The 12,500-nt window shown below is 33.9% G+C and overlaps 1 protein-coding gene across 12 annotated transcripts in view; it reads right to left on the bottom strand.

Annotated features, from left to right (window-relative positions):
- Positions 1–12,500, bottom strand: part of LOC125035472 (tyrosine-protein kinase SRK2-like) — a 163,385-nt gene that overhangs the window by 7,939 nt on the left and 142,946 nt on the right. For 9 of the 12 annotated variants that reach the window (XM_047627912.1, XM_047627911.1, XM_047627909.1 and 6 more), the window contains 8 exons: positions 11,086–11,209; positions 10,809–10,907; positions 10,573–10,699; positions 9,528–9,654; positions 9,124–9,288; positions 8,376–8,635; positions 7,877–8,030; positions 7,569–7,700 (listed from right to left, as the gene is read on the bottom strand). In XM_047627912.1, the coding sequence (XP_047483868.1) occupies positions 7,569–7,700; positions 7,877–8,030; positions 8,376–8,635; positions 9,124–9,288; positions 9,528–9,654; positions 10,573–10,699; positions 10,809–10,907; positions 11,086–11,209 (1,188 nt within the window). Of the gene's footprint in view, positions 1–6,727; positions 7,013–7,568; positions 7,701–7,876; positions 8,031–8,375; positions 8,636–9,123; positions 9,289–9,527; positions 9,655–10,572; positions 10,700–10,808; positions 10,908–11,085; positions 11,210–12,500 lie in introns of all 12 variants that reach the window. The other 3 variants (XR_007115770.1, XR_007115769.1, XM_047627910.1) reach the window with 2 other exon arrangements.

Consider the following 12,500-nt stretch of genomic DNA (forward strand, 5'->3'; position numbering starts at 1 on the left):
ATGTTAATATTGTTTATCTTTCTTATTGATATTATGATTATCAAATTACTATCGAAATATTAGTAACATTAAAGACAATAAAATAATACAAATGAAGCTTTAAAAAAATCAAGGAAGAGGGTTAACAGGTGAGATAGGTAAGACTAATAACTGACTCCTTAGTGACTAAGTACTTGTAGAGCCACCTATATAAATTTTAATCACAACCGGCATGGCATGTATTCTTGCCATCCACGCCAATTGGGTTGGTGGAACTCCTTGACTATTAAAAAAAAAAAAAAAAATCATAAATGATATACCTAATCTCTGCATCATTGGACAATAATGCAACGAACTTTAATCAGCAAATTCATAAAAGTTAAGAATTTATAACATACTGTCTTCACAGAGACAATACATTACATATTTTGGCCAGGTAATTTTTCCTTAACAATAATCTAAAATTATATGAATAAATGCAAAAAAAATAGTGGCATTTTATATAATATCAACTCTCATAGAACCTATACAGCAGCCAGGAACAGATCAACAGGTAACATTTCTATCTCAGCTGTGCAGTTTTAACTTTAAGACCATTAACTGTTTGTGTTTCCCACATTTGTGCTTCCAAGGCATATTTACATTATTATTTTTTTCTTTTATGCATAATCTATTATAATACTTATATTGGACCTCACTTGCTTAGCAGTTAAATATAGAGACAGTGGCACCCTTCTAGTATTCGATTGTTTCAATAAAATACGCTGAGAGTGTTTTACAAAGCAGAGGAATAGAACTAAGTAGTCTCAAAACAGTAACATTATTTTAAATAACAGATACAATTAATAATCATGCTGATATATTCTTTGTTGATTGGAAAAATATTTTAGGCTGACATTTTTATAAATTAATATTTCTACATAAAAGAAACCTTAACATCTATTCAAATGGACAGTTTCAAATTACATATGGTTTCTCTAGTAATCTTTTAATGGATACCAGTCATCAGATTACACCTATTTCAATGCATTTTTGTTTTTCCTCCAAATTTTCTGAAAATCATGGAGTTATGAATTTGGGATATAGCAAGGAGATATTATATATCTCCTTTATCCATATCTACCAGTAAATTAAGAAATTAGCAATTTCCACCAATGGTCCACTTGTTTCTCATCAAACAACAATGTTCAGTCCAAATAATTTTTATTTCTGTCCTATCTCTATCAGCAGACTGTTGCTGGCATAAGCGAAACTTCCTATTAAAAGACTGTTACAATACTTGAGACTTATCCTTTAAGAAGTATACATATATAAAAAAATTAGACTACGCTTTAAATGGTATTTGGATTCTTATTTAATACATATGGCACCATGCAGTTTTGAGGTTCAGAGCAAATATCAGTAAAAATGAGGTGCTGACAATGGTACCATCATGTTATCATTTTGGCACAAAATAAATATATATATATATATATATATAAATATATATATATATATATATATATATATATATATATATATGCAGGTAATCTGGTCTGCAGCAATGTATTTCATTCACGACATGCCACGTGCCACAGTTAAAAGATTTAAAGGTTATATTGCATTAATTGGGTATTCACAGTTCCCTTGCAATATCTTTTTTAAATAGGATCATATATAAAATCCTTTTTGAATATAAGGATGAAGAACATATTACTTCATTTTAGGGTTTTATGGGATATTCCATTAATACTGTATATTCTACATTTCTCTACTGTCACAGTATTGGTATCTAGTTACCTATAAGGGAACCACCTGTTTTAAAATACGATTTTATGATATGATAGGTATAGAATTTCAATACTTAGTACTATTATCAAACAGATAATATAACCCTTGAGCAAAATACTTTTTTTTTTTAAATCATCTTTTTTTTCTTACTCTAACTGACAATGTGTGTGTGATTTGTGATTTGTGCTTATGCTTATGCTTATACTTGTGCATGAGTGAGTGAGTGAGTGAGTGAGTGAGTGAGTGAGTGAGTGAGTGAGTGAGTGAGTGAGTGAGTGAGTGAGTGAGTGAGTGAGTTGCTTATGCTTATACTTGTGCATGAGTGTGTGAGTGTGAGTGTGAGTGTGAGTGTGAGTGTGAGTGTGAGTGTGAGTGTGAGTGTGAGTGTGAGTGTGAGTGTGAGTGTGAGTGTGAGTGTGAGTGTGAGTGTGAGTGTGAGTGTGAGTGTGAGAGTGAGAGTGAGAGTGTGAGTGTGAGTGTGAGTGTGTGTGTGTGTGTGTGTGTGTGTGTGTGTGTGTGTGTGTGTGTGTGTGTGTGTGTGTGTGTGTGTGTGTGTGTGTGTGTGTATTTGTATTCATGTGCATGTGCATGTTACTGCACACTTGTTTAAGAACTTCTATAGAAACAATATGTGCTATCAGCTGAAATGTCAACTTAGCACTTTGCCGCAGAATTCCTTGTAATATGTCAAGAATAATTTGGAATCTTACTGAAACACTGGATGGTTTCAACTTGTAGTATGCTTTCCATACTGAAAAAAATACTTATTCAAAATATATATCTAAAAAGAGAAAGCAGAATTCCTAACAAATATTTCTAAAATAATTCATGGGAATTTTTAGAATTACACAACTCATAAAACTGTGTCTGACTACTGTGTTATAAATTGATATATAGATCACTGTAACTCTGGGCTGTTTAGGTGCACACAGTTTGAGATTGCTGGGCTGTATCAGTCAAGGTGTCAAACTTGTTCTAACAGACAAAGCAAGAGTTGCACCACAGCATTTATCCTAGTAAGTGTGCTTTCTTTTTTGTTTTTATTCTGTGCATTTCTTATTGCTTGTGATATGATAAATTCATACCTTTTCCATTCCCTCACATCAAAATAAAACTGCAATTCATACAAAGAATTGTTAAGGCGCTGTTTTAATCTGGTGTTTTTAATGCAGATTTGAACTTTCAACATCATGAAGTGTGCACTGCAGCAAACTGCTGTTCAAGGTATAGACTACCAGGGGGGAAAAAATGATTCAAGCTGGTGGTTGTGGAACACAGTGCTTTTTCTTAAGCTTCCAGACCAGAAATACAGAGTAAGTGGATTGCTGCCCTGAGACACCATGGCACAGGATGGAGCCCTAACCAGCTGGCATGTGTGAGCTACATTTTCCGCCAGAAGATTTCTCCCATGAGACCTTCTAACAGAAAGGCAGAGTATGATTTTGAAGCTAGTTTCCATCTTCAACTGCTACCTAAAGTGAGTAGATTTTCAGCAAGTATCCTATTTCATCAAAATGTGCTTTTTTGACACATTTTAGAAAGTCTTGAATTAATGTTTATAGTCATGGTGTGTTGATGGTATGAAGATGAATAGATTCTAACTTCATTTTCAATGTACCTATTTAACTGCTTATCACCTACACTCATCAATTTTCCTGAAAATGTCTCCCACATGTTATCACTGTTTCTACGATATTAAGGCTTTACTACTAATCTTTTTTTTTTTATTCTTGCATCCAATATAATGTTGCTGACATTTTTTCTCAGTACAATTATGCATGCTGGTGCATTTGTTTTCCAAGATATTTAGCCTACTTGAAAATAATTTTCTTGAAAATCTGTAGTACAATTTAGTTTTTCAGTGCATATTTTAGATAATATTAACCCACTCACAACAGGAGCCCCCAGCTCCATACTAAAGCAAGTCACAGGGTGCATATGAAGTAACAAAATTTCCAAAATTTCTATGTTCTTTTGCTGTGGCATAAACAATTGTTTACATAATGAGACAAAAAAGCAGCTTTAATTTTAATTTTAAGGGCTGTTTCTCCTTAATGTCTATAACTAGGGCCAAACAAGCAAACTACTATTTAGTGCACATAACTCTGAGAAGGCAAAACTGCACATGATGCGAAGTCATCCCAGGATAAGGGACAGTTTGCCAAGAGGTGAGAAGACATCATCCCATAATGAATTGGTCAATATGTAGCCTGGTCTGGTTAGTTTACTACTACTTATTGTGCAGCTTATTTAGGGCAGTAAAATAGTTCATTTGTGTAAAGCCCAGTTTTGCTTCTATATTTGTGTGAATGCTGTGTTGTTTATCATAAGGCTTCCTAGTGTAGTATGCTTACTGTATATGTATTGTTTATTTGAGTTTCACCATTAACATTATTCCCTTAATGTTACTAAGCTATCAATTATTACCAACTTGGTACCTGAAAGGGTTGACCATGGTAGGCCAGGTGATTTTGAAAGTTTATTAAGTACTGAAAAATAACATTGCATTTCAAAACACTTGCAAAAATCACATTCAAATGGTAAGAACATTTTTACAGTCTTAATAATAACATAATCAGAATGTGATTTGAATATGTATACAAGTATACTTTTTATAATACAAATTTCAGTAACTTGTAAATCAAAAATTATGGTTGGCATGCAGTTATACTGCAGTAAGAAGGTACAATGTATTGAAATGTTACTGACCCCTGAGCATACGTTCTGATGTGTAGCCTACTGTAATCTATTGTCAACCATTAAAATAATTTCCAGCATAATGGAAAAAAAATCAAAATCATAATTAGGCACATTTTTCCGCTCTGCCACAGAGCAATCCATGAAGTCTTTGTCAGTCACACGTCAAATTTCAGATCTACTCGAGGAGAAGAACGAGTCTTTCTTCACCATAGGAAGGGTAACATGATTTAAAAAAAAGTTACTAAAAGAAAGAGAAAGTAACACACTCCACACAATTTAATGTATATGTGTGCATTTCTCTCTATTTTTGAAATTTTATCCTCTCTAATATGAACAGAAAACAAATTAAAATTTGCATTGATATCCATCCAACACCAGTGACACGTAAAACAGGCTGTAGGGCCGTTTTGCAACAAGCCAATATTCCATGCAGTCCAGAGTTACCTTGGTCTAAGACTAATAATCAAACCCATAAACTGCTTTCTGCTGTAAATATTTGAGGGGAAGTATATGTGTTTCTCCTTTTCCTTTCTTTCCTTTTATAATGACATTCAGGAAAATACAGAGAAGGATGAATAGAATGCAATCTATATTAAAAAAAAAAAAAAAATATCAAGTGGTCCCCTTTAAGACATGTGTATTATTTTCCAATTTTTTCTTTGTTTGCCTCAGATAGATGGAAGATTAATCATTAACACTTTATTCACAAAATCCCTTAATCAGATCTCCCAAAAGGCTCTTAGTTTGCACTTCTATAATACGGTGTAAAGCATTTTAAAGCAAAAAAATAAAATAATAAAATAAAATAAAAATGTTCATCATTAATTTACAACTATTGCACTCTTTTTATAATTTCATATTCTTCTGTTGTTTAATAGTGCTGGAAAATCCCCATTTATCTTTAAAAACTGAATCATTAATTTATCAAATATTTTTAAGGCAGTGAACATATACCAAAACTAACATGATGCCTTATCATAGGAGGTTTGTACAAAAATAAGATATAACCTAAGATTATGATTACTATTATGGAACTTTCTTCCACATATATTCAGGAGTCTCTCCTTTATAAAAGTCTAAAAAGCAAAGTACAATAATAAATATAATTATTACTTATTGTAAGCACTCATCCTTTACAATGGTTTAGAAAGTTCAAATTACAAAAGAACATTTCTATTTAGATCAGTTATCATGTACATTAATTATGGAAAAGGTATCCACTGTCTAAGTATCTTTATATATAGCACCATTCCAAATAATATTCCAAATAAAATATGACTAAAAAATGATTTCAAAACTTGTATCAAAACTTTTTGATAATTCAATTAAACACTCATTGGTTTTCAAATCAAGATAGACCACTATACAGTCAACATCAGATAACATGCAAAACAGCATTCATGTATAAGCAAATTACAAGCACAAGTGAAGGAACGTTTTTCTAATCATTCCAGTAACACTAAAACTAAGAATAAAAAATCACGAATCCACATTTTTGTCCAAGTATCTCCATGGTGACTAATCATTTTCCAAGGGGGACAGAAAGCAAAGATCAGCCTTGACAGGATGAAGGGGAGGGAGGGGAATTCTATCACAAAAAAGCATCTCCACAGAGAAATGGGCACAACAATAAGACAGACAGGGTGCAAGGACACTGGGAAATTTCTCTACAACTATGACTACACATGGGATTGTGTAATTGGTTTTGATATAGTTTTTGGTGTGGTACAAAATCTCCCCCTCGGCCAAGAGGTCTTTTGTAGAAAATGAATTCTCCTCATCAAGCATAGTTTTTGTGATACAGCTAGAGGCATACAATCAGTCCAAATGGAGTAGCAGTGTACTCTTTGGACAAACACTAAGCACAACATACAGAAACAATTCTACATCTACCTGAGAATTCAGTTTCTATAAACACCCTCTTTTTCTGAAACATCCACTTCAAATATAAGCAAAGTAAAGTTCTGCCAGAACCATGTCTAAGGTGACAAGTTCCGTTATAATTAATAGCAGGTAACAAGAATTATGAATAATGCATCAGTTGAATTATTGGACATCAAGCACTGCCAATTAATTTGATACCAATATGAGAAGGAGAATTGTCCTTATCACAATACTATCTAATCATTGGGGAATCATCGTGCCATGAACAAAGCAATGTGTCCCTAGTTACCGCTACCCTCCACCATATTAATAAAAATTAAGTTTACTTTTTCAAGGTTCAGCTCTTGAACCTTACCCAGCTACTTATTCTGGGTGACCAATTACAAAAACTTACTGACTGTTTTTTACCCAGGTTGTCCTGGCCTGGGAGGGTCTGAATTAGAGGGTGGAGGTCAGGCAGGGTCATGTTGTTATTAGTCGTGGATGTCGCGATAGGGTATTTCGGAGGAGACCTGGTAGTCATCGAAGAAATGATGCAAGTAGTCAAAGGTAGGTCGTTGATCAGGATACTTATCCCAGCAATGGAGCATCACTTCGTATAACTCATCGGGAGCTCGTGGAGGCTTGGCCATTCGGTAGCCCATCTGGACTTTCTCTATGACCTCTCGGTTATTCATTCCTGCAAGGCAAACCAAGCAACGCAAAGCTAAAGGCATAAGCTAGCAATAGGCAATGATAATCTATATCCTCCAAGTCATATAATATATTGACAAACCTATGAGAATATCAAATATATATATCTGATTTACCATGTATCTATTCATTGATATGAAGGGATCACAGATGCTAAAATATTTCATAAAATTCTATCTTTCTGACTATGCTCTTATAATGTGTACTTTAAAATGCTAAACCCCTTGTGGTCACTGCCTGCAAATCATGATCCAAAATTTCTACCTAACAATTTCTTCTGTAAAACATACTGATCATCCTTTTCATACTGAGCTATCCAAAGAACTTGAAAACAGCATATTTGTATATCAAAGCATAATAATCAAGTTTGCAATTATAACTAGTAATTAAATAGCAAGAATAATTAGGCAATTTTGCAATGTCTGACTTGAAGCTAGCTATAGACTGAAGCATAACTTATGGCTGACCCCTATTGATAATCTTTTTCTAACAATAAATGTATGTTAATGAATAAGCAGTATAAAACAAAAATTCAGACAGACCTGGGTATGGGTTAGCACCATAGGTAATCACTTCCATTAGTAGAATACCAAATGACCAGACATCAGACTTGATAGTAAAGCGGTTGTACAGCATGGCTTCAGGTGCTGTCCATTTGACAGGGAATTTATTACCTAGAAGAGAGGAGTTAACATGTAAAAAAATGTATTGGTAATTATAGGCAACTATCAGTATAATCTTATATGTAAAGACTGAAAAGCCCTAATAAATGAATTGCTAATGGCAAAGAAAGCATCCACCTGTATACTTCAAACATAGGCTAGTACAGAAAACATTTTGACAGACTTACATGTGCTTGGGCAGTAGTCTTCACCTTCCACAATTCGTGCTAAGCCAAAATCTGCCACTTTACATGTCAAAGATTCACCTACTAATACATTACGGGCAGCAAGGTCTCGATGTAACAACTGTTTGCTCTCTAGGTAAGCCATACCTGCAGCAACCTGGAAAATATGATAATATCTTTAAATTCACATGTTCTTTTTTTATAAAATCAATAATATTTCAAACTTTACCTTCCCCTTCAAGTTTACTAGGACCTAAATTCTCTGGCTGATATCCCAAATCAATGTTTATCCTCAATCTACTTACCTTTTCCTCCTAGTTATGAAAAACAGGATGTGGGAGGGATATGGAAGGTATGGAATGTAAGAATGGGATTTAAATGGAGTGACTTGCAAGCCTGAGGGTAAAGGGATAAATGAATAAAAAAATAAATAAATAAAAAAGAGAGAGAGAGAAAGAGAAAGAGAGAGAAAGAGAGAGAGAGAAAAGCAAAAGATACTAACCTGTGTTGCCACATATATTAAGTCATTGAGTTTGAGGGTGCGCTCTCCCTCATTCCTGAGCAAATCTAGCAGTGCACCATTACACATATACTCAGTGACTATTAGTATAGGTTCTTCTTTCGTACAAACAGCATAAAGTACAAGAATATTACGATGCCGTAATTTTTTCATGATTCTGGCTTCTTCTAAGAAGGCAGAAGGACTCATTGCTCCTTGTTTTAGGGTCTTGATGGCAACTTCTGTAGAGTTGTTCCACATACCTGAAGGGGAAACAAATCACTGTTATAGACACAGTCAAACATTTTATAACCATGTAGGCCAAAGTACAAGAATAACAAATCATATAAGCAAATAAGAATAAGGAAGAGCATATCTTTAAGGAAATGAAAAAAGTACTGATGTCACATAGGTATTTCATTAGCTTTGTTTTCAAGCAATACACATTTCTCTGGTGCATCTTGTATTTAATTTCTATCATCAATCAAAAAAATAAATGAAAAAAACTACATCACTCACATAGGTCTCATCACATTTGTGTTCAAAAATGTATACAGAGATATGAACTAAAACAAGTTAATGTAAATAGTGACTTTCATAACTATATCACTCAATCTGAACTATAATTCTTTAGAAATATAACTAAAAAATTCAATATACAATTCAATATGATGTTTCACTTATCGTACATAATCCACTCCTATAAAGTCCTCCATCCAGAAAAGACAAATAAAGAGAAAACAAAACTTACCATACCACACTTCACCAAAGGAACCTTGTCCTAACTTCTTGTTCATGGAAAGAGTATTACGGTCAATCTCCCACTGATCTTTGGTCTCTCGTGACAGATCCCATTTCTGGGGTTGTGGACGTGGACATGGGTATTGCAAGAGACATGCTAGCCCATAGTTGTTTCCTGTAAAAGATGTTAATGATATTTTTCCTAGAAATGTAATACTACACACCTTCTGCTCTTGACATTGAAAGCTGACATTTACATCGATCAGGGTTTCTCCAAATATAGTAACGATACTAAGTAATATTCCACTCCATAAAACAAATCAAAATATGTACATCTTAGAAATAAATTACAAAACTTCCATTTCATGTATGTGAACAACCATACATAATAATCAAATAAATCCAATCCCTTACTTTTGTAAGCATCCACCAGGTCATTGAGTGTCCGGAAAGCCTGTGATGAGGTGATGAAGAAGCCTCCATTGTCAGTGACCTTGATTCTGTAGTGCTTTACATGTTCTCCCTTTTGTTGGTCCCAATCCTGAAAAGGAACGACTCTGGTTACTACTCTGAACCCTCAGTGTAGATTTTATTTTTCATTTTCTATGACACCACTAACCAATGAATCCAGTTGCTTCACTGCTATCACATGACCTAAAATATGGGCATTAGGCTTGCATGAGCAGCCACTCTGACAGGTGCATGACTTGTAGGCTGGCCACACATAAATACTTGTGTGCTACAAGACTTGATGCCTCCCCTTTGCAATATTATTTTCTCTTTTCATGAAAAAGCACTTTTAGTTATTTTTTTGCTATTATCCAATGTCCATATCTGTTATCTGGTTTGCTTTATCCAGATGGTAATAGACTGTTTTCCTTGCACAGACTCCATATCATCTCTCTATGTAATCCATAACTCAGTTCAAGATTAATAACTATTAGTAATGTAGAAAAGGTATGAATGAGAATGAATATCTACACAATATAAGAGATTTATTTGACCGGTTTCGATTATATCTTCGTCAGAAATACATGTATTTCTGACGCAGATGTAATCGAAACCGGTCAAGTACATCTCTGGTATTGTGAAGATATTCATTCTCATTCACACCTTTTCTACATTTGTCAACATGAATGTGGTTCAACAATTAGTAAAAAAAAATTTTTGAAAAAGTAATGATAATGATAGTGATAGTGATATTGATGGTGATGGTGATGATGGTGATGGTGATGATGATGGTGATGATGATGATGATGATGATGATGATGATGATGATGATGATGATGATGATGATGATGATGATGATGATGATGATGATGATGATGATGTAGTTGTTGATGTTGATGTTGATAACAGCAACAACAACAACTACGACAAAAATAACAATAATACACATAAATAAACATTCTTGATCTGGCCTTTAAAGATTCCTGCATAAACAACTGTAAACACTCACCCTTATACTTAGGGAATATCCATGACTAGATTGTTCCGACATACGGATGAGAAAAGTGCCTCTTAAGTTCCCCCGTGTCATTAGTAATTTTTCTGCTTCTTTCCTGGCTATTTTGCCAAAGTACCAGCTGCAAAAGATAAAAACCATTTAAAATGTTATCACTTCTACCTACTTATAATACTGAAAATATTCAAGTTTATCACAAGACAGTCAAACACAATCAAAATACTCCTTACTCTTGGCACTCAAGCGAAGATGTGGATGCAACATAGTTCTTTGGAATATAGCCGTCAATGCCATGTGTCATATGTCGTGCTAACCACCAGTCAGCATCACTGGAAATGGAAAGAGAGGATCATGAATAATCATTCAAATATTCTCCATTCAGAATAATTCTCCATTCAACAAACATAAAAACACAATACACCTACAGAATGCATGTATAAAAACATACGTATCTTGGATGAATTCTTTCCCATGAAGTTAATTTCCCAAACATTCAGGTTAACTTACGCATCATTGAGAATCTCCATCCTGTCTCCCTTCTCAAAGGTGAGTTCGCCATTGCTGCGACCCTGGAATGAGTACATGGCCACCACGACCCGGCCTCGCGATGGTGTTGATGGTGTGACTGGTTCTGGTGAGATTTAGAGGATTTTCAAAAAGGTGTTAAGAAAATATGTGAGCAAAAATCATAATAAAAAGAGACTGCAAAACATGTGCTTTTCTTTTTTCTCCTTTTAAAAGAAAGAAAAAGTAGTAAACATTTAAATGGCAAATATAATTTCTATGATTAATCTTAATGATAGGGAAAACATTATTAAAATGCAGTAATGTCACGTCACAGCTATTTTCATTAGTATGCAGACTTATCTTATCAAGCTGATGACCAGAAAATTTAATCGTGAAAGAGTTCATCAGGCAGACTGCACACTACAGATTGTTTCTACTAATCTGTAAATCTAAAACACTTCACAGATGTTGTCTGATCTGCAACAGTATTTTGCTTTAACCAAAATTACTTTACTTTTCAGATTTGGAGCGCATAACTCATTAAAACTGCTTATTGCATCCCATCTAGTTTTATGATTTGTATATATGTAGAGATAAAACACATCTTTTTAAATCACCATTTTGTATGAAAGCCATGTAGTTCTTGTTGTTTCTTCCAAATCATTTTCTGCTTAGAATGCTAGAGAGAGAAAAATAATCAAGGGAATCTTATCACCTTTACAATCTTCACAATAATCTTTCTATGACATTTCTGCATCCTAGTGAGGCACACCAATCATCAAACAGTTTAACTTGATGATATTCAATACAGTAATATGCAAAGTCAATTGTGTATCATAAGCTATTATCAAAACTACATGCACTCAGCACTTCATGTCATTTGTTAGCTTCCAATTAATTTTCAAGTACTGTAACACCATACTCATTACACTCGACAAAATAAATATAAGCTAGCCAACATTCTAGTTTTCCTTTACCTTTCTGTAAAGTTTGCTTCAGATATCAAATACTCTTGTGCATGCCATACTGCTCCATATAATTGCATACACCATATTGCAGTGTCAATTGGGGGTTAGTAATTGGAAAAACAAACAAACATGTATTACAACGTAAATGTCCAGACATAAATATTAGTCCCAATAAAGAAAATCCTAAGCTCCAGTTCATACTCTTTGTTGTCATACTTCTACAAGATATATAATGAGATAAGAAATAATTGTTAATAGAGATATTGCTCGTATTAGAGGGGCAGGCACAAACTCAAAAGAGAGAAAAGCTAGAGAAAGGAAGCATAACACAAGCAGCAAATTCCAAGCAAACGAGTCATGCATAAAAAAAATAATAATCATAATAATTGTGAGCTATAATCAAAAGGTAATATTACATGAATGTACTTGTTATACATACTGGTGTAA

The sequence above is a fragment of the Penaeus chinensis genome, chromosome 19 (genome assembly GCF_019202785.1).
Source record: "Penaeus chinensis breed Huanghai No. 1 chromosome 19, ASM1920278v2, whole genome shotgun sequence".
NCBI classification, from domain to species: Eukaryota; Metazoa; Arthropoda; class Malacostraca; order Decapoda; family Penaeidae; genus Penaeus; species Penaeus chinensis.